Genomic DNA, 22,906 nt, shown 5'->3' on the forward strand with positions numbered 1-22,906 from the left:
GCGCCCCTCCCTTCTCTCCCTCCCCGCCCTTCCTTCCTCCTCCTGCCCGCCGCCGCCCGCCGCGCACCGCGCTTGGGAGCCCGGCGAGGGCCTGTGCCGTCGCCCGCCCCGTCCGGCAGCCGCGGGCACGCTCGCCAGCCAGCCGATCGCCGCTTCCCCGTCCGCGCTCGGGCCGGCCCCAGCCATGTCCAAGCCGCCACCTAAACCGGCCAAGCCAGGTAAGGGAGGGGCCCGGCGGCCCGACCCCCCCCTCCCCCCCATCCCACCCCCCCACCCCCACCCCCACCCCCCCCGTTCCGGCCTCCTCACCGGCCGGGCGAAGCCGGTGCGGGGCGCGGAGCAGCCCGCTGCCTGCTGACACGTGGACGGTTTGGGAGTCGGGTCTGGGCTGTCAGCAGGGAGCCCGCCCGGGACAGGGCCGCCTACCCCTTCCTTTCCCCGCCGCGCCGCCATTAACTGCTTGCTTGGGTGTCGGCAGGGCAGGCAGCCCCTTCCGTGGCCCATGCGAGCCCCTTCCGTGGCCCAAGCGCCGGCGGCCCCGCTGGAAGCGGTCGTGGAACTGCCCTCGGCCACGCAGGCGTCGTGTCTGGGCGGGATGCCGCTCCGGCTCGGCAGAAGGTTCGAGAGTGCCCCCGGGGCAGAGCCATCACCCGGGGACGGGCCCTCCCCCAGCCCCGTGTCGCGGCTTTGCGCAGAGCCCCCTCGCCCCGGCCTTCCTCCTCGGAGGCGGTGGCTGTGGTGGCGCGCCCAGCCGGCGGCCGCTGTCGAGGGGAAGCTTGCCTAGGCCGAAACGCGCAGGAAACCTTTTAACCCCTTAAGAAAGGGGTGTTGGAAATACTCTTGAGGTTTGCTCTGTCGTTGGGTGGATTAGCAGTGTGTTGATGCGTAAAAGCGGTTTGATAGTATGGTCCCCTGCTGCGTTCTTCGTCTTCTTCCGTGGCATCCACTGCTTTCACTTCTAGGACTCCCCATCAGTCAAACTCCCCATGTGCCCTTCGACGCTCTGATGCCAATGTGCGCAGTCACCCTTTCTAGCGCATTTAGTCATTGGCGCATAAATATTTGCTCCTGCGCCCTTTTCGGATAAATTTGGTGCAAAGTAAGTTTCAAAAAGTTAGTAACAATCACAGATTTTTCTAAAAATATATTGGAAAACCAATGGAAGTTGCACGGTTTTAAAACTTGAGATAGAAATGGTATCTTTCAGGTAAACTTACATTCTTATGTCAAAATTTAGGTTTAAGGTTTGGGTTTTTTGAATAAGGAATTGATCTGGAAAATGCAGTTACTGTTTATCATGTTTGTATATAATTTCCTAGTATGAAAGTTTAAATTCTTACTTTAAAGGTAGAAATTAATTGTGAATGTAATTGAATAGATAAGACTAGTTGTTGTCTCCCAGAATATGATTATCTGATTCCTAAATACAACTGAATTTCAATATTTTTCACACTTTGAAAAGTATTTGGAGTACTGTTTTTTTAAAAATAGTTAAATACATAACCTAATTGTGTATTTTAACCAGATAGCTTATAAAACAAGTTTTTATTTTGAAGTGAAATAAGTGCAAATCCAGTTTAGACTATTTAAACCGTTAGTCTGGACCTACCCACAGAAGCAAAATCTGTTAAAGCTCTCTGACTGTAGAATTTCATCCTTGCAAGAATTTCTTCTGCCTTGCAGTTTGCTAAGCCTCTCTGCAAACCCGTACTGAGGAAATCTGTGGGCTTCTGCAAGGATGTGGTGTTGCTCTTAACAGCCAAATACATAAGAAGAGTAGATTTTTCCAATGAGGTTGATAAATCAATTTTCTGATTTGCAAAAAGATAAGTTAAATGTAACCTAAGATTCTTAAGGAATTAAAGGCTCTAGCCCTACCTAACCTGCAGGAGCTATCAGACTAACTCAAAACGTGTTATGTCTAATACTAGGTGTCTCTCATTAGTTTGCTGGGGTGCAGTTTTGTGGCATGCTCCATCTGATAAAATGCATCCCTACCGCCTCTACTCCCCCGCCATCCCATTTCCATTCCATTTAGTGACATGACAAGTTGGATCAGTGTTCTGACTTTTTATGTTTAGGTTATTTTTATGTCTAATGAACTTGCTGAGCTGGTTTACCGCATGAGTGCTTGACATAGCAAAAGGAAATGGGTATAAATAAATGGCTGAAGAAGGAAGAGGAAGAGAATACGACTCTCTTGGTAGTGGCATTCAGAGCTGATTAAGGGTAATGAGGTTAGTATTGCTGAATCCCTAATTTTTGAAGAAAGTTTTGTGGAGGCTGTTGTGTTAAATTTTTTTCCAAGGCATTTTCAGCAACGGACTGTCTTCTAGCATACTGCAAAATATTTCTGTAGTTGTAGGTCTGGCTTTGTTCTGTCTATGATATCAGTTATGCCTATGGTACTGTACTAATTAAAGACAGATAAATATAGGAATTGCATGTGGTGAAATACTTGCTACAGCAGCATAATGCTGTCTCATTTGGTGGCTTTTAGACTGCATTTGTTTGGATGTCTTAGTGCATTTGGTCAAGCTGTGTTAATTTTTCTTCACTGGCCATTATCGGGTATCCAGTCTATAAACTGGGCTATAACCTATGGTCAGGGAACTGGAAACCTGCTTGCCTTGCTGCTGAATTGTTACAATTCAAGACAGAAGACAAAACAAGAAATTGGTTGCTGTAGTCCTTTCCTTTGTGTTCAGGAAAAAAAGTGCAGGCTAAGTAGAGATGGAAGGAGATATAGCAGGTGACAGGGAAGTGAAAATATTTAGTGAAATAAATATTCATCCTTTATAAAGCAGTGAGTGTTCACTGTTCATGACAGGGGTGTTGAACATTAGAGTTGGATGGTTAGACAGGGCTTTGAAAACGTGGGGGGAAAAAAGGAGCTGCGAAGGGAAAATAACCTGACTAGCCATAGCATTAAGCATGGTTTTCTTCAGTACTTAAAAGCATTTTATCTGACAGAAGGCTCTTCTATTAATCCCGTGGCATGCACAGCACATTAGTATTTCAGTTAGAGAGATGGTTTTGACACCAATACATTTCAGACAATAATCTGATATGTTTGTCAACGCGAGCTAGCATTTTGGGGTCTGTGGTTAGCCCTTGAGTCATGATTGTTTTTAGAGGCTTTAGAAGGCTTTTCATCTGTAGTGTTTTGAGCCTTTTTCTTTTTTTTAACAAGTGCTCAGCTTCGCTTTTCTCTTGGAGCTCTGTATTGTTTTCTAGCTGTATTTTCTATTTAGACTTACTACTGAAGATACAAAGAAGTGCAGTGAGAGCTGCAAATAGCAGAAATTTTCTTCTCTGTCAGTGTTACGCAAGGGTAGGGTTTCCTCTCCATCTTTCAAAAATTCTATTGATGTCTCAAACTACATTTTTCTTTGCACAGTTCATAAACTTTAATATTCTGTGTCAGGTGTTAATCCTATTTACAAAAGTTACTTACTGAGTCCTTTGAACATGATTAGCTATATTGGCTTCTGCTAGTTGTCTCCTTGAACAGTGCTCTGTGTCTGATTATGCGTTTCTGATTAGATCCTTACAGCAACAGCTTCTGGGGAGATGAAAGTGGTATACTAATATTTTAAAGAAACTTTACATACTTTCATATTCTCCAGACAGAGTAAGGTTTGTTTATCCTGGCCTAGAGTCCACACAACATTTACTTTTGATGGAGAAAGACCAGTCTTTCTCCCAAGGAAATTAGTTTTAAATTACTCCAGTTGAGAGGAAGAGATGCAGGAGGAAACATAACGTATGTAACATAAAGGGTTACTACCTTAAAGTAGGTCTGTTGACTTTGCAGACACTAGTAGCTGTTGCAGTTAAAAATAAGATTCTGAACATAAATAGTTTGAATCACAATCGGTTCACTCTACCTTAATTCTTAGGTAAAGTAGGATCTGTGACAGCATTCACAGGAGCAAAAGACCTGCACTGAATCACATGCCTATCATCTTAATGGTGAGCTGAAATTTGGCTTAGGTGATGGTGTTTTATATTCCTTCTGTAGTCAAAGGAAGGTTTCTGTTAGCTAGGGAGATGCGAGCATGTGAATGTGGGGAGTTAGGCTGCAGTCATCAGCTCTAAGGGGAGAAAAACATCAGAGGAACAATTAAACAGTTCAGGTCTGATTTCAACATGGATTTTAAACTTTCATTTCTGGCCCCACACCCTCTTTTTACTACGAGCTGCTGGGGTCACAAACAAACTTCCCATAAGTAAAGGCATTCTGTGTATTTGCAGAAATAAAATTGGTAAGAAGTAGAAGATTTCAGCATTAAACTGTACCTGTCAACATTAATTTGTGAAACTGTGTTCACATATGTCTTCTGTGAGAATATTCTTAGTACTGATTTTCTGTAAATGAATGCTATTTATTCCTTCCACTTCGGAGACCAACTGGTACAGTCCATGATTGTTCCTTGGCTACCACAGTTTGTCATGTACACTGGTGCCAGTCTAACCGTTGCATTCTTTTCAAGTCCCTAAACAAATTCCTAGGCTTTTTTGTTTGTTTGTTTAATATGCCCTCCCCTCTTCCTTCCCTCTGATTTGTATGCCCTACTTTCACTTCCCCTTTCTAACAAGCACTACTTAGATGTGGAAGATGGTTCTCTAACCATTGGTGTCTCCACTTTTTTCTGTCTCAGTTGTGGCAATCCTTAAATGCTGTGTTCCACTCTGTTGTGTATCTGTGCAAGATCCTGTGAGCAAAAGGCCAAAATACAAGCTGCACTCCTGTAAAATATATTTCCACTACTTTTATTCCTGGTTGAAGGTGTAGGTGGAAAGCACCTTATTTTCCAGTTCCTGAGAAGCCAGAAAAGAATGTTTCAGTCTGGCCATAAGGTCCTTCTAATAAAATTGCACATCTCCTAAGAGATGTGCAGATCATAACATGAACATCTCTTTGTTTACTAAAGCAAACTGCAAGCATATCACAAATTATTCCAATCTGCAGTTTACCTTTGATATTATCACTTGACCAAAAGATCGTGACTTTGAATTGCTGGCATTGCCAGGTTGTGTAATTCCTTTGCAGGTTCTTAGGCCAATATTGAGAAAACAAACACACTGTCCTTTTGCCACCATGCTTTGTGAGGTCGAGCAGAAGATGCCTCTCACTTCCTTCAGAGAAATTCATCTGAATGTGTATAAAAACTCATATATACATATTCTGGGAGGAGACTCTGAAACCAGCATAGGCTCTGATACATGCAAAATGTCCTCTTTCTTCCCCACATCCCAAATCTTATGCATATATTCTCTTGTTGGTCTATTTGTTACAGGTGAGGATTCAAATAATTTGTTTTCAATCAAGTTGGAATATACTTGTTTCTCAACTGCTTCTTTGCAGCCTTATGGGAGCAAGGAGGAGGATGGCTGATGACAGCCAATGTTTAGCTTGAACCCTTGTGTGAGTTGGTAGACTTGAGGTTTTCTAATTTATCTGTAGATGATTGTAGCCAATTCTAATTTTCTAGAGCACAGAGATTATTCCTTTCTCTGTATTATAGGTACTGATAGTGCTCTGTAATACCCAGTGAATCTGTTTAGATAAAGTTAATTATTCTGATTTTTATGGTAATCTAGAACTGCTCACTCTAAATATAGCTAATGAAAAGATACTGCATCAGGGTCAATATCTGTTTTGTAGAACCTTGTTTACGTCAATGAGATTTGATTCTGTCTGTCTCTGGCAGGTGAAGCAGGGTATCAGATGCTAACCCAAGACCCATATAAGTCCACTGGGGCCAAGCCTTGGTAGCTGCTGTGAACACTGGCCTGCTGCCATGATTATTTTCTTGACTAAAATAAATGGCTCCTGCACTGAGTATTTTTTTCTGGTTGAGAAAGTAATATACATTGACAGCCAATGAAATTGCTTTCCTTCCCTTTTGGTGCTTGCATGGGGTTTGTATGGCAAGGTTTTGGTAGCCAGGTGGGCTACAGGGGTGGCTTCTGTGAGAAACTGCTAGAAGGTTCCCCCATGTCTGATAGAGCCAATGCCAGCTGGCTCCGAGACAGACCTGCTACTGGCCAAAGCTGAGACCGCCAGCAACGCTAGTAGCACCTCTGTGATAATGTGTTTAAGAAAGGGAAAAAAGTTACTGTGCAACAGCAACTGCAGCTGGAAACAGGAGTGAGAATATGTAAGAGAAACCACTCTGCAGACACCAAATTCAGTGACGAAGGAGGGGGAGGGAGGTCCTTCAGGCACTGGAGCAGAGGTTTCCCCTGCAGGCTGTGGTGAAGACCATGGTGAAGCAGGCTGTCCCCCTGCAGCCCATGGAGGTAAACAGTGGAGCAGATATCCACCTGCAGCCCGAGGAGGACTGCACACTGGAGAAGGCGGATGCCAGAAGGAACCTGTGACCCTGTGGAGAGCCCGTGCTAGAGCGGGCTGCCAGCAGGATCTCTGGACCCATGGAGAGAGGAGCGCACACTGGAGCAGGTTTGCTGGCAGGACTTGTGACCCCATGAGCGACCCTTGCTGGAGCAGTCTGTTCCTGAAGGACTGCACCCCATGGAAGGCACCCATGCTGAAGCAGTTTATGAAGAACTGCAGTGTGTGGGAACGGCTTATGTTGAAGAAGTTTGTGGAGGACTGTCTCCCGTGGTAGGGACCCCACGCTGGAGCAGGAAAGAGTGTGAGGTGTCTTCCCCCTGAGGAGGATGGACCGGCAGAGACAGCTTGTGATGAGCAGACCACAACACCCATTCCCCATCTCCCTGCGCTGCTGGTGGGGAGGAGGTAGAGAAAATTGCCAGTGAGCCCGGGAAGGATGGAGAGGTGGGGGGAAGGTGTTTTAAGATTTGATTTTATTTCTCACTACCTTACTCTGATTTTGACTGGCAATAAATTAAATAAATTTTCCCCAAGTTGAGTCTGTTTTGCCTATGGTGGTAATTGTTGAGTGATCTCCCTGTCCTTATCTCTACCCACGAGCCTTTATATTTTCTCTCCCCTGTCCATCTGAGGAGGGGAGTGATAGAGTGGCTTTGGTGGGTACCTGGTGTCCAGCCAGGTCAACACCCCACAGTGCTGGAAGTTCAGCCTAACTCAAATATCTAAATAAGTAATGCCATGCAGGGTTGGGTCCTTTTTATTTTTCTTTCTTTTTTTTTTTTTTTTTTTTAATGGGAGAAAGCAAATAAGAGGAAGGCAGAGAATACTTTGGTGGCAAGTTGAGTAAAAGAGGGGATTTTAATGCTAGTGTCTGTGGTGGTACAGAGAAGCTCGGGTAAAAGAACACAAAGGAAGTAGGGGGAAAAAAGCATTACTGTGAGAGAAACAGTAACTCCTTGTTGTGAAAACACTTAGCACTTATTTGGAAACAGTCTTCTGTTAATGATACTGCAATTAATTAAAAATAAACCTCAAAATTGCTAGGAGGAAACAAAAAGCATTTAGTCTTTTGAGAAAATGGTCTTTTTTTATTACTTTGTATTACAAAGCACAGGGGTGATCTTGTTTCAGTTCAGTACGTATCAGAAGCTTCGTTTTTAAGCTGTTACTGTTTAGCGCCTCACTTCCTTTTATGCATTTAGCTGGGAGAGGGTCATATTAGAGATCTTAGTTGCCTGTTTCCTTTCCTGTTAAAAGCAGGAGAAGTTTATAGAAGTTATCCAAAATATTTTGAAGGGCATGAAGGCAGCTCAACCTGGTAAAGGCATTTGTTTTACATTGCTGGTTAGAGAGAATTGTTAGTTTGACTCCTTTACCCTGTTGTGTTGCTGAGGGAGGGTTTGGCAAATTGTGGCTTGAGGAGTTTGTATGCTAATAATATTTGTATCTGTTTAGTAAATGTAATAAGTTATCTTTTTTATTTGTCAGATAGTTATTTTGCAGATGTTTAATGCAAATTCAGTGAGAATGAAAAAGACAGCCTTGTGGCTATCTTGGGATTGGAAAGAAGAACCATTTAAATTTGTCCCTGCACTTAGAAAAAGATTTATTGTGGAACACATCACTGCACTGTGCCTCCATTTCCTTTGTTTTTAAAAGGGATACTCCTGTTGTTAGCCATGCTGAGAATAAAGTCATTAATGGGTTGCCTGGTGCTTTGAAATCTTAAAAAGGTATATGTGTATTCTATATTCTGGTTATTTTGTTCTCTAGAAGTACATGGTGGGGAGGTGCAGTCAGTCAACTTTGCTAAGGTCAAATCAGTGCTAATGTATTAGTGCTCCATCCTACATGAATCTTACAGTGTGCTTCATAGTGGAGAGATGATAGTAAGGGGGAGCACAGGAGGTCCTCGGGAGCCTTCCAACTTTTTGCTTTCTCCAAAGGACATCTACCAGTGCAAGCTCTAAGTCTATCTGCATGCCTAGGGGTGGGCATTGCTAGATAAGAGTACTTCAAGTGATTAGATGTATTCATGTGCCTAGTAAAATAGAATTTGTTAGTATTTGCAGAACTGAGATTCAAGTTTAATGTTCCCTTTGCGTCCATACATTTTGTTATTTTAAGTCTTCTAGACTGATTTTTTGCATTAAAATTTTGCACAAATAACTGCCATGCCAAGTGCTGAAGTCCTGTTGTTCTTAAATGCAGCAGTATAACCAGGCTTAATGTCTGTTTATATTTCATTACATATTATATATGTAAATACTTAAAAGGTTGATGCCAGTAATGAGTAGTGTTTAATTCTCACATAAGGTGCTGTAAAATTAACATTAGCGATACTTGCAGTTCTATAGATGCAAATCTGTACTTTGTATTTCGTTACAGAAAAATGTTTTGGAGTGTGTTGTGCAGTGTGCGATACCACAGCTTGACATTTGGGGAAGTAACTCTGTTTCAGTTGTATAGAATTAAAAAAAAAAAAGAAAAAGAAAAAAAAAACAACCATGAATTGCCTTCTGTTTAAACAACATATCAGCACTACTTTTACCAGCATCAGTGTTTCTTCTTTTCTTCCCCTTAGGGTGTGATAGCTTTAGAAAATCTGTTACAGATGCTGGACATAAGTACAGGATACACATATGACACACACAAAACTATATTTCTTGCTTTTCCCTGTCTTCTGCCATCTTCTCATTTCCCCTTTTAATATTTCTTACCCTTCCCTTTTGTTGTCCATTTCCTCCTTTTACTTACTTAAAACCTTGAAAATTGGTGGGTGATGGTTAAGGTCACCAAAGTTATCAGTGTGCAGTTCTATCTTGTATTTTTCTGTCATCTGTGTAAGAAAACCAAGGAGAAGCGACAGTAAGTACTCTGATACCCATCCTGTTTTGTCATTGCTTATTGTTTTTTCTTTTTCTTTTTTCTTTTTTTTTTTTTTTACTTCTCAGCTGCAGTTCAGACATTTCATTCTTGGATCTCTCATTAGATCTCTTAGAGCTAGGACACATTACTGTCTGCTGTCCTTGTTCATCATTTCTGTATGGGTAATGAGCAGAACAGAGGTTTCATCCTTTTTAGCTGTTGCCCCAGTGCAGGTATTTAATTTCTGAGGCAAAGGTCTAAGAAATGTTGGACCTTTTATGTCTAGAAAATGGCTGCTCTGGGAGAGAGAGAACCAATAAAACTGTTGAAATTCTATGGTGTTATTAAAAAATGAGATCTGGGAGGAGTCTGGGATACAGTTATAAATTGGAAGAAAAGTCATGTATACAGTGTTTGCATGCACTTGGCAATATAGAAAGTTTATATGGATTAATGTTATGGTTATACTTTTACACTTAGCTCCAAAGAAGCCTGAGACAGAGCACTACAGAAATATTTTCCTTAGTAGTTATGTCTTAGTAAATACAAGTTCATAAACACATGCTGTGGCATGGCTCTTGCTAGGGAATATCCAGAGGTATTTGAAAACAAGACTGTGGGGTATGCTGCAAAATGGCAGCTTATGCAGCTGGGTACCATCCTCCTTTCTCAAGCTTGTCAACATATATACATTTAGACTGACATTTCTAAAGCCCTTAAGCTGACTTTCTGCAATGATCACTGTTGTGAGTAGGCTTTTAGGTACTGGGATAACAAGGACTACATCTAGCAAGAAACAGGCAAAAAACTTTCTAGCAGTGGTTCTTTGTTACAGAAAGGCAAAGGCTTATTCTTGAGACATAAGGAAACCTACTCTCTTGTTACTCGGTTCTCTCCATATAATACACTACATAAGATTTTGTGTATGCACGCTTTATTGTACAGTACTAACCTTTTGTCAGTGAGTTCATCAGTCTCTGAGGACATTTTATGTGGTCTAAGTAACACGTTGTCCCGATAGACCAAATACTGCTTGAATCACAAGTTAATCTATATAAACATGTATAGTGTAAGAACCTGAAATACATCTACATACTTAAGATACTTAAAAGTAAACAAACCTACATACTTAAGACTTCAGATATTCAAAAGTAAACAATACAGAACAGTCTGCATAGTGTATTTTTTCCATTGAGTTCAGTGGACTTTAGCTAATAAAATTATGTAAGATACATGTTTCTTCTCCTGTGCTCACCGTATACTTTCTGCTCAGTGCCCTTGAAATGTACCTTTATTGAATTTTTAAAAAATGTTTATAGGGGTGCTTCTTTTGCAGTGTATACAATTAAATTTGTACCTCTCTGCATTAAGGTTATCTTTTCTTGGCTTGGATGCTGCTGACAGTCTCTTCAAAACTGCCCCATTAAACTAAACATTGCCCACTTAGTGGAATTGTGAACACTATAGCTTATTTTAAGCACCTGAACAGAACACCATGTCAGCTGTACATTCCATAAATAGGACTTGGTGACCATTTGTCATTTTTCTTAAATGCAATGATTTCTGTGCTACTGCATTATTTTCCTAATTAGTAAAGACTATAAGTATGAGAACATGTTGCAGACGTGGTCATTGTTTTATTTCTTTATTCTTTCCTTAATTCTGTATCCTTTGACAAATCTGATATGATTAGTAAAAATATATACAACGTGTATGAGTGTGTGTGGGTGATATGACTGAAACCACACTTTGCCTCAGAAATCTGTGGCAACACTTTAGTTGACTTGCATGGTGAGCTATGAAGACTGTATTAGGTGTGCGCAAGAGGCAGCTTACATTTAGTCAATCATTTGGCCCATTTCTCTCAAAACCCATGCTGGCTTTAGTCTTTTTGTCGTGACTTTCATTGACAGAGGTATGGCACAAAATCATTCAGCCAGTAGCTTTAAGGGTTAAGGAAAGGAATTTATTTGGATTCGAGAGCTGTATGTGTATGCTGTATTTAGAAGGCATGACACTGATACTGTTTATTTTTTTTTTTTTTTTAGGGCAGGTTAAAGTGTTCAGGGCCCTGTATACATTTGAGCCCAGAACGGTAAGTACATCTAGATTTTAGGCTTTTGAGAAGCTTAATTTGAATCTTGTCTATAATAACATTTCTTCAGTTCTGCTAGGGTTGGCCTGTTAGACTTACTGTACTGTTTTCAATGAAAAAGCCTGTTGATGGATAACGGTTCTTAGCGTGACTAAAACTGCCTGATTAATCATCACTCTCCTTTTTTTACGTCCAACTTTTCTTCAAAGCAGCATGCTTTCTTTCATATTAGTTACCTGCAATTTAAGATCAGCAATCTAATTGATTTTTTTCTTTTCTTCCAAAAGCAACAAAGATAATTGAGAACTAAGTGATGTGATGAACTGGGACTAACCAAAACAGGGATGTAGATAGCGAACAGAAAATACATTTCACTGCTTTTGTTGCACAGTGCTCTATTGGAAAGGCCACAGGCTTTTTCTTTAGTTGTCAGGAAGGAATCCAAAAAGTTAGCTGTAGGCAAGTCAAACTACAGTATGAAAGACTGTCAGGCTGTTGCTTACTTCCTAGAGAATTTGAGTGACTGTTCTTTTGAAAAAAGAAGGATTTGTTTTACGTAAGTACATACATCCAGATTTTTGTTTACTCTTCCTTTTTTATTTTTTTTTTAAAGCCAGATGAACTGTACTTTGAAGAAGGAGATATCATTTACATCTCAGATATGGTGAGTCTAAGACATCCCGTACAGACTGAATACTTCTGAGATGACTTCTGAGATGCAGCATATCCCTTCTAAAATATTTTCTCTTTTCTCTGCAGAGTGATACCAATTGGTGGAAAGGAACTTGCAAAGGGAGAACTGGACTAATTCCGAGCAACTATGGTAATGTCTAGAATATTTTCATTTGTTGAGATCATTCACAATCAAAGGAAATCACTAAATAAAAATAACTGATACACCTATTTTCTGAAACTGATCACAGTATTGGCATTTAACAGTCCTCTACCAGAGTGTTTCAGAATACATCGGCAGTATCAGTCACTACTGTACATCAGCAGTGGACAGACCGTCTTATGTTTTTATAACCTGAAGGTAACATGAGTTTGCCAAGTGTTCATGTTTCTGGTTGTGCAGGTAACAGCAGTAGACGTTCTCAGTTTTGAGGGGAAGAACTCTTGGATCTAAAGGATGGTTTTACAGACAGCACGTGAAACTGATAGGCTTGTATTCTTGATACCCTCAGTGAACATGTTGCAGTTTTTAAGATCTTCTCATTAGCAGTATCTTGGCTATGTTCCTTCAGTCTGTACATTGTCTTTTTCTTAAGTAGACCTAAGGATGGACAGATGCAGCCTTTAGTAGCCTTGAGATCAAGAAGTCTGACACAGCATGGAGTGGCTTTTTACAGAGATAAATAATCAATACTGGAATTGTTAAGTAAACCTGCATATAGACAGGAAGCTAACACAAATTGTGAGCAATTCTGTAGACCTCCTTTGATTACTCTTTTTTTTTTCCACTTAAGAAATTTTGTTTGGCATTTGTTGCTCTTCAAAGAACATATTCAACCACAGAAAACATTGTTTTCTTAGGGATTGCACCCATTAAATATCCCATACCTGTTTGGACTGAATAGAAATTGCTTTTTCAGATTGAACCAAAATCACTTTGAAAACCATGAGTACAGACAACACAGCACATTCTTCCAAGTCCTCCCAGGAGGAGTAGGCAGAGTAGCAGTGTCACATGGCAGATTGCATCAAAACTACTAATACATTAGTAACTGTGATAGCTTCATCTTGGCCCTTCTTTACTGGGAGACGTTGTGGTAGCAATGCTATGGTTCCCTGTCCTGACTTGTAGTTAGTAGAAATACATGAATAGAAGCCTATGGTGCAGGTAATGAGACCGTGACATCAAATTTCCCTTTAGTTTGTGACTTCCAGACTGATTCTGTTCTTGCCATCTGCCAGAGGTGGTCACTTACCTATACTCAAATTTCTTTTGAACGTTGAGGTGTGTTATATTTAAAATAAAACCAACAACTTACTAATGCAGTTTTTGTTCCCATTGAGATAATTCGGAAAAGTTGCTTCCTGAGTGCTTTACTGAAAAGTTATCTGAACAACAGTTTAACCTCCATTTTAGGCTGGACAGGGGAAGGTGGTATGGGATCTGCACATTTGCAAAAAAAATCATGCGTAAGTAGAACAGAAGTCTCTGCAGACCCTAAGAATGAAGAATACCTTCTGATTTAGACAAACTGTGAAAAATCCCCCAGGGCTAGTTGCCACTGTTAGGACTGCCTAGGTTCAGTCTTAAACATTGAAACACTGTGATCTTCTGTGCTCTTCTAAAACCTTTTTGCAAAAGCTGGAGGCAGAGTTGAAACTACTTAGCCTCTGGTGGGGTCTTGTGCCCCATCTGCTGGGCTTGAAGGAGTACATTTGAAAAGACTGAATGGAAAAGCTGATGAGAACAGGATCAGTACTAGCTGCATCAAAAATACTTGTTACTGAATGTCTGACAAGAATTTTCTAAAGACAAAGTTATTTTTAGGCTTTTGAGTTGTTGCTAGTGTTAATGCTTTCTGCTGTGCACACCAGGCACTGCTCAATATGACCGGTATGTTCTGCTTGTGTAATGGCTGTCTGCTCTGGGGCTGCTTCTCCAGCTCTGCTTTAGGATTCTATTCACTGTTGGCACAATTTTTTTTAAACTGAAATATCAGAATCTAGCATTTGAGTTTTATTTTACTCACAGCTGGAGAGATAAGCATGTGAAATCTTGCAATTACAAGCATTATGGGAGAAAGATACACCAAAGTAAGAAAAGATATGGATAGGCCACAACAGTCGTGAGACTTTTATTTCTGGTAATTGACATAAGTTATATTTGCCTGCATTGCATCCGATTACAGTACCAGTTTGATCTGAGGAACACACTTGCACATTCTCCCTGCTTCCTGTAACAAGCCGCAGTGCAAGGGCTTAGAGAGCCTACTCATCTCAGATTGTGCACTGTCCTACTTGCCTGTATCCTTAGTAGTCACAGGGTTCTCCACCTAGAAAAGAAGGTTTTAGAAAGGAGTCTCCAGGTTGTGGTCCCACTGCCAACTATTTCACAGTGCTGTTCAGTTTCTTTTTGTTGTTGCAACAGCACAGAGGCCAGGAACTGTTTACTGTTCCTCTCTAATAAAACCTCAAGCTTGTGAGATGAAAAAAAGGTCTACAGAAGCTTGAACATCAATCTGCCCATCACTACATACATTGTTTAAGCAGTTTGGATTTGCAGACATCCTGCAAGTTTTCCAGGGAAGTTAAATAATCTCCATAAAACAAATAGGAAGCCTATTGACAGATTTTTATTTTATTATTTTTTTTTTTTTAGTTACCCTTCCCAGACCCCTGGGAAATAATTCACTCATAAATACAGATGGCAAGCTGTAGGTTGAATGCCTAGCCACCTGCAGCTGCTCAAAACTATCTTACAAGTGTAGAAAAGTAAGTAACAAGAGAGATGAAATATGGCCAGATTCCCGGTGGCTTGCAACCACTGATCAATTTGATGCTGCTGTTTGAAGTTTGCACAAGCTCTTCTCTGAATTGCTTTCCCATACACAGGAAATTGAGGTGCATCTGACTAGTCCATCCCTCACAAATCCCCTTTCACATTAGAATCAAATATGTATTACTGGTTCTTTTGGAATAAATCAAAGTTCTATTTCCACTCAGATGTCAAATCTTTCAGAAGTAACTAGAATTTACTCTTGGTTTCATTTCAGTGGCAGAGCAAGCCGAGTCTATTGATAACCCACTGCATGAAGCTGCCAAACGTGGTAAGTGTGATTTGGGTTTTAGTTGTGGAATGCTAAATGATGATTTGTTTGTTTTCTGCCATAATAATAATATATTTAGAATGAAGATGTCCTGTCTGTTTTGGTTGTCGGGTATCTTGAACAAGTTAGTATATTTTGCAGCTTTCAGAAGCTGAGCTAGTTTACAGCCTGGTAGAACTGCCACTCTATGATTGTGTAAATAGAAAAAGAGTTTGGTACCATCCATTTAACTACACAGGGTCGTAAAGGTCTTCTTGGAGTGGAAGAAAAGATGTTTGGTATGACTTGGATTGGTTGTTTTATGAATGGTAAGTGTTGCTGCTAATCAGTTTTTCTCTTCGTAAGTTTGTAGGAGGACTGACACCCTTCAGAAAGAACTGCATGCCTTTAATGGTTCTGTTAACTTTGCAAATAGAAAAGAATCATCAAAACTGAATTTGTCTTTCAGGCAACCTGAGCTGGTTGAGAGAGTGTTTGGATAATCGAGTTGGGGTCAATGGCTTAGACAAAGCTGGAAACACAGCTCTGTACTGGGCATGCCATGGAGGCCACAAAGGTATCACAGAATTAATTTGAAATTATTGTTCTCTGGTTTTCTTGGTTTGCTTGTTAGACTGATTGCTAAAATTGCAGTACTAAATATCAAAGCCAGGATTTTTTTAATGTCATTCTGTTTTTTTTTTTTTAAAAGAGAAGTTAAACCTAGAAGAGAGGTTCAGCTTCATCAAATGCTGTGTTTTGTTGTTGCTGTTGAAGCAGGCATTCTAATCAGCGTAACTGTTAGAAGCAGAGTGGGAAGAAGGACAGACTAAAAAGAAGTGTATTGTTTTGGTATTTTATGCAGTAGCATATCTTTGTGACTAATGGTTGTTCGCTCAATGCAGCCTGACTGTTACAGATTTTCATTAGTTGAATGGGTCAGTCTTTCATTGAATCTTAACCAAAATTTATACCATGAATGCAATAAAGCCTATTTTGTTTCCACTAAATTTTTCTCTTTATTCCCCCCTTTCCTGTTTTCTGCAGATATAGTGGATGTTCTGTTTACCCAGGCAAACCTAGAGTTAAACCAACAGGTAGGTTAAAGCAGCAGACCCTTACAGTAGAGGTGTGATGTTATTCATCCTTGGTACAAGCTGAAAGTGTTTTTGCTGTATTTTAATCCTGTTGCTTTTCCCTCTAACTCCACAGAACAAATTGGGAGACACAGCTTTGCATGCTGCTGCATGGAAAGGTTATGCAGATATTGTAGAGATGCTGCTGGCAAAGGGTAAAGATCTTCACCAAGGTTTCAACAATCTGTGTGGCAGACTAGATTCCTGAATGTTTATTAATCTGTATTTTTTAACTGTTTTCCTATAACCCAGGTACAGTCCTTAGCCAGCTTACCTGCCTGACTTTATAAGGCTTGCAGAAAATTCTGGCAGCTGTTTGGGAATTAGACATCTCACCTGCTAAAGATAAATTTCATCCTGCTTTGCAGACAAAATTAGGCACTTAACCCCAGAACACCAATGACATCTGCTTCCTGGAAAGGGAGAGCAGCCAGCGAGTTCCCTAGCCAACTAGCTTATCGAAGAGCATCCATAGCTTTCAGTCTGCTTCAGAGCAGTCCACAGATCAGATTCCCTTGTCCATTACTGTTCTACCCATGCTACTGAAACTCTTATTGTAATAACCGTTGCTCAAGAAATAGCTGGAACAGTGATTCATAATGAAAATTTTCTGTTAAAAAGGGGCAAGAACAGATCTGAAGAACAATGAGAAGAAACTGGCTTTAGACATGGCAACCAATGCAGCTTGCGCTTCCCTGCTTAAGAAGAAACAGAGTGCAGGTATTTCTGATTTTGTTACCCTGATGCATTTTTCCTTTTTAGAGTACACTTAATATTTCGACCAGATATCAGTATGTTGATAGCTGTAAAAAAACACTTGGTACCTACATGGGCTAAGAGTTGTATTTGGACGGGTTCGCTTGAGAGGGTTAGTTCAGCAGATGATAGAGACCTGTGGTTTGTCACATTTCAGTGTTGCTGGCTCCACACAAAGTGCAATCTTGTGTCAACAAGAGGCAAAAGAGTTCAGAAGATGCGGAAATAGTAAGGGAAGGGAAGGAAATGGAAGACAGGCCCTTCAGAGTGGAGAGACAGAAAGCAAGGATGGAAACTACTTTATAAGCATTATACCACAAGGGACAGGGTATGAGAGTAAAACAATGTGGTATGTTCCCCCTTATGCCTGTCTGTTCCTCTAAACAAAGCCAAACAAATGCCAACAGAAGCTCCTCTTTTATTTTCTTACTGCTAATTTTTTAGAATTTCTTATTCCTGTGTCTCTGTGAGTGACTCTATTAGAGAGAAATAAAGAATGCTTTCAGGTGTTAATCAAAATACACTCACTGCCTCCCGCTTGTGTTCATCTCTCCTAATAGCACAGTGTCCATGTACAAAAAAGTTAGAGATACAATGCTGTTTTAAAAAGCTGAACAAAGACTGAATTGTTCAGTATCACATAATTAACGTTACCTGTAGCTTTCAGGAGGCTGACATTGGAGTGGAAACACTAGGTGAATTACACAAAAAATGATAAATTACTTCAAAACACAGGCAGAGTTACAGCTTGTATCAGTGGGATATGCAGTCCTGCAACTGTGTTATCACAGGGCTAGTGAGAACAGAGGGAATGCTCACCTGTGGGTGGTTAGTGGTTATGGGAATTAAATGGTGGAACAGCTGACTGCAGCTTTAGGAGGCCAAGAAGAGCAGTTGCAGCAAAAATACTGTCCAGCTTTTTGATAGAGGTAATACCAGGATTTCTCAGAAAACCTTGACGAAGTATTTCTGTCAGTTTTGACTCTGAAGAAAGCAGTTGTAACCAAGGGCAGAAATTCTTCTGTTTTCGTATTTTTTTTCTAATGTTAGTTAATCCTTGTTAGGAGCGCTTATTCTTTTCCTGTCAATTGTAGGCACATGGTACAGGAGTATTTTCTGTTCTAATGTCCCTAATAATTGTATTAATATTTCATTTTCTGAAACTAGATAACTTACCTTCTATTTCTGGTGCATTTGCTTCACTCTCTCTAAATTAATTTTGTTTCGTAGCTGACTGAATTTTCATCCTTAGTCACTTTATCTATCACCAGTCTCTGGTACTCTTGCACACTCTTTTCTTGTTTGCCTTGATTTAAGAGCTGAAGTTCTCAATCTAACTGCGATTTCAATATTAGCTTCCTTGTTTGTTTTTCTGTCTTAATTTGGCCTTTTATAGTCTCTCTTGACACCATTGATCTGTATACTTCCCTTGTGTTTTGTATTTTCTTGGTTATTTTTATTCATTTCATTCTTGTGTGTCTGTTGATTCTACACTTCAGTATTTCCAGTGTCTGTGAGTCAAACGATTGCTCTTTTTCAGAGATTCAGTCCTATATCAGCAGTCTTCCTGTACTGGGTTTCACATCTGTTCCTGTTTAGATGTGGCTTCTGTCTTAGTCCATCTATAAAACATTTTGTTTCATCCAAGGAAGCTTACTTTGCCTACACTTAAATGTTCAGTTCTGTGTGTGTATACACATATTGCTGAAGTATATTCTAAGAAATGAAAGTTATTACAGTTGTTTCATAGAAATGCAAAAAGATTGTCATTTGTGCAAGGTAACAGTTGTTATACGGAAGAAATGGGATTTGTCCTTTCTTGAAGTATGGCTCCTTGAGCACAGGGCTCTACAATTTCTTTCTTTTCTTTCCTTTCTTCCTTTGCCACTTCTCCTACTCAAAAGGAAAAAAAAAAACTCTCTTAGATTTCTTTTATCAAAACAGTTAAGCAGGTTGGTTTTAAACTTGTTCATTTTTTGTCTTCCAGAAGTCTAGGATAACATGGGTATCACTTTTGTAAATTATGTCAGTCTTGTTATATCTGCACCTGGTATTTTTAATACTTTGTTTTAATATGTTATTGCAAAGCTATGACTGACTAGGATCTTGTAGTTCCTGGCTCTCAGTAGCACAATGTAATGGCATTATATATATAATCCATATTCCTATTCCTATGTATTTGAAAATCACAGAATCACAGAATTTTCAGAGTTGGAAGGGACCTCTAGAGATCATCTAGTCCAACTCCCCTGCCAAAGCAGGATTGCCTACAGCACATTACTCAGGACTGCATCCAGGCGGGCCTTGAAAATCTTCAGAGAAGGGGACTCCACAACCTCCCTGGGCAGCCCGTGCCAGTGCTCTGTCACTCTCACTGTGTAGGCAAATAATTTTATATCACAAAAATCCCATGGTCTTTGTCTTTGTACAGTCCCAAAAGTAAATGTAGTTATCCAGGCACTGGTGCACATCTGGTGAATGTACTTTCATACTCCTCTTTTCTGCTTAGTATCCTTCAAAAGCAAAAGCTCATAAGTAGATCTAAGAAATATTTATTCAAGAAAAAAAACTAGGCGAGGAAAGAGGGAGGGGAGAGATAGAATGTGTTTGATTTTAAGCAGAGAATGGCAGCCAGCTAGGCACTCAGAATAAAACCATAGAAGCTTTTCCACAAACTCACCCATCCTTTCCTTTACGATTTAAAGGTAATATATACAGAAAATAGAATGAAAGAGTTCCAGCTCTGCTGTACAGGTTCCAAGAAGCCAGAAGATGGCTCTTGAAGGTTGCAAACAGACTAAATCTTGTATGTAGGAGATGTCATTACTGGCTTAGCCCTACCTTTGAGATTCAGATCTAAAGCCTCATCTGTGTAGCCCTGACATCTCTAAATAATAGAAGAATCAGGTTTCTCAGATGCTGGTTTGCAAGCATTGCAAATGTGAGTCTTTTTCTGATTTTATCCTGGATTAATAGAGAGCTTTCTTTCTTTCCAGGTACAGTCCGAACATTAAGTAATGCAGAGGAATACCTTGACGATGAAGACTCCGATTAGCTTTTTTTCATTCAGCCTAAAGAACTATAACTTGCATTGCCTATGTCATTCCCAAAATATATCTTTACAACTGTAAAAATATCTTAAGAGTATTGCAGTCTTCCAATATAGCATATAAAAGAGAGGGTGAGATTATGCTTTCCAAAGGAATAATCTTCATGTGTGCCAGAAGATGCCACATTTTAAATTGGAGTTCCTTTGGAATTATCTCACAGAGGAAGCGTGGCATAACCTTGTTGTTGAATGGACAGAGGACCATCTTCTAAACTCACAGGTTTTATCTCAGGCCTTTCCAGCAAGTGCCTTGTGTCTCTGGAATACACTCCTCAAACTGAAAGGTCCTTCTGGGACAGCAGGATACCACTGCTAACATTTCCCAAAATCTCCCTGGATATAGATTCCTTTGTGCAGATAAGATAATACTGGCAGAGTCAATACTGGCTGACAGGCATGAATGGAGATGCTACTATAGAGGGTGACCATCTTTTGCTCACATGGAGCCAGGAAGACAAGGTTTGCTTTTATTTTTCTGGAAAATTCCACCCCCCCGACACCTCCCCACCCCCCATTCCTTCCCATACCCCTCTAAATAAGGGGTAGAATGACATGGGATGGTCTGCTGCAGATGCTTTGTCTTCTCTATTGCTATGGGCCCGATCCCTGAAATGTAAACTCAGGTGAAATGCTTGCTGAAGTCAGTTTTGCTTGAGAAATACACTTAATTTTGGACTTAGTGACTTGATTGTTTTGCTCTTTGAAGTGCATTATGCTGAAATTATTCATAGTGAAAGGAAGACAGAATATTTTTCTATTTATCCTGCCTAATTTTTTTTTTTTACTGATCGCTTGCTTTTATTTTTTAAAAATGTTCTCATATTTTGTCCTAAATTACCTCAAAGCTTAAGTGTGTTTGACAGAATGAGGGAAGATATATATCGAATATACCAGAGTTATCTTTAGAAGAGGTATCTGAAGCTGAATAAACATTTTAAAAATGTATTGCTGCTTCCTGTGAAATAAAGAGAACTGAAAAATAAATTGAGCCACTTTCAAGCTTCCCTGCAGACTTAAAAAATAAGTACTTCCTTCAGATTGCTCAACTAACTGCAGCCAAATATTATACCCTACTGAGGGATACTTCCCTACTGTGATGGTAAGAAAAGTATTTCAGATACAATCGCATTTTTAATTTTTGTTGTTAACTTCCTTATTAGCAACTTTGACAGATTCAGTCCAACACAGCAGTCTATGATACTTTAAAAAAAAAAAAAAAAAAGGAAAAAAGAAAACCCAAAAAAAATAGCTCATGTGAAAGATTGGGGATAGCTGAAAAGCTCTTGTGAAATTTGGGGATAAACTAAAAGCTCTTCTGAACGATTGGGGATAAACTAAAAGCCCTTCTGAAAGATTGGGGATAAATGAAAATCACACTAAGTATTTTAGAGATTAAAAGAAGTCTAGAGCACTCTTAACATCCTACTTTTAAAAATATATTGAACCAGATTTTTGTATTTTTTATTATCTGGAAGGAACTAGATACAGCTAAGTCTTGTTAAATGAGCACTTACCAAAGAAAGTAGCACTTGATTGACCAGAACTGTGTAAGATGGAGGCATTGTGCAAATAGTCTTCTGCAGATATAATTCTAAACTGTTTAAGTGTTAAAACCATAGAACAAATGTTTTAGCCCTATGAAATACTGTGGTCAACTGAAGAGTGATGTTTTATTTTGTGTGAACTGGAAGATCCTAGAGGGGAAGAAATAAAAACCAAAGCCACCAAGTTTTTCTCTGTAGTTTTCATTAGAACAATTGTTGAACAGGACTTATAATAGACAGAGACTGTCCTGCTTCCCATTTTATCAGCCAGTTATTTTTACTAGCTCAGACTTTTATCACAGTCAAACTGCGTGCATGCTGTTGATGAACATGATGTAATTTCACAGTGCAAAGAAAAAAGAACCTGTAGTAAGAGGCTAGAGTAGCAAGAATGTTCATGTATCTGTTACATGACTCTTTTTCCTGCATAAACGTAGCTCATAAGGTTAAAATTCTTCAGTGTCACAGGATGTCGAGAGAACGGCTCTTCCATGTCACCGTTTTCTCTATCAAGCTTTGGAGGCAGAATTGGTATTCATAAATAACTCTCAAGTGATGTCTTCTGCTGCCATGGGTTCAACATCCTACAAGTTAATTGCAGCATTTTATTTAAAAATTTAATGTTATGCTTACATCTGTGGAATTAGCTGCTGCCAGGAGACCGTATGTTCTTCTGCAGAGAGATCTAGGTGCTGCAAGGGAAGAATGGTGACAGAAGCACAAGCTGGGCCCAAAGATTGTCTGTTAAGTCCTTACTAGAGCGTCCTGATGGAGGCACACTTACATCACAAGGTACCTAGCTAATGCTGTAATTTGTTTGTAGGACCAAAATTACTGCTTTTTTCCTCACAACTTTGTTTTTCCTCATGCAACTGTCTATTCATCTTGTGAAATGCAAATCACTGTGAAAACTTTCAGGCAATAAATTACTTTTTGCCTCACTCTAGCAGTTAAGTTTTGATTTAAAAAAGAAACAACACAAAGCAAAAGTCTTATAGGTAGGAGGAATTACAGCAGGAGGAAGATGATACAATATTTTCCTCGTTACGCAAACCTGGTTACTCTCCTTACTTTTCTCCAATGTGTGTGTCACTACAGACTCTTGGATAAATTCAAGACTCTTTCCAAGGACAGCTGCATTCGGGTTTGTAACAATAAGAAAAATAGGTTTCTAAGAAGAGCAGCAAGATGAAAGTTGTCAAGCTCATGATGTCTCCTAACTGCACATTGAAGGATATTCTGTCTTGTGTGCTTCTGGTTGAATTATGTGTGTGCC

At 39.9% G+C, this 22,906-nt stretch overlaps 1 protein-coding gene across 1 annotated transcript; it reads left to right on the top strand.

Annotated features, from left to right (window-relative positions):
* Positions 1 to 63: 63 nt before the first annotated feature.
* Positions 64 to 22,571, top strand: OSTF1 (osteoclast stimulating factor 1). The gene is made up of 10 exons (XM_082497676.1): positions 64 to 218; positions 11,281 to 11,327; positions 11,941 to 11,991; positions 12,087 to 12,150; positions 15,053 to 15,106; positions 15,555 to 15,662; positions 16,133 to 16,182; positions 16,298 to 16,376; positions 16,843 to 16,941; positions 19,974 to 22,571. The coding sequence occupies exons 1-10, from the start codon at positions 185 to 187 to the stop codon at positions 20,030 to 20,032; spliced, it is 645 nt and encodes a 214-aa protein (XP_082353802.1). The 5' UTR covers positions 64 to 184; the 3' UTR covers positions 20,033 to 22,571.
* Positions 22,572 to 22,906: the final 335 nt, after the last annotated feature.

This window comes from Vanellus vanellus (genome assembly GCF_965231255.1).
Source record: "Vanellus vanellus genome assembly, chromosome: Z".
NCBI lineage: Eukaryota > Metazoa > Chordata > Aves > Charadriiformes > Charadriidae > Vanellus > Vanellus vanellus.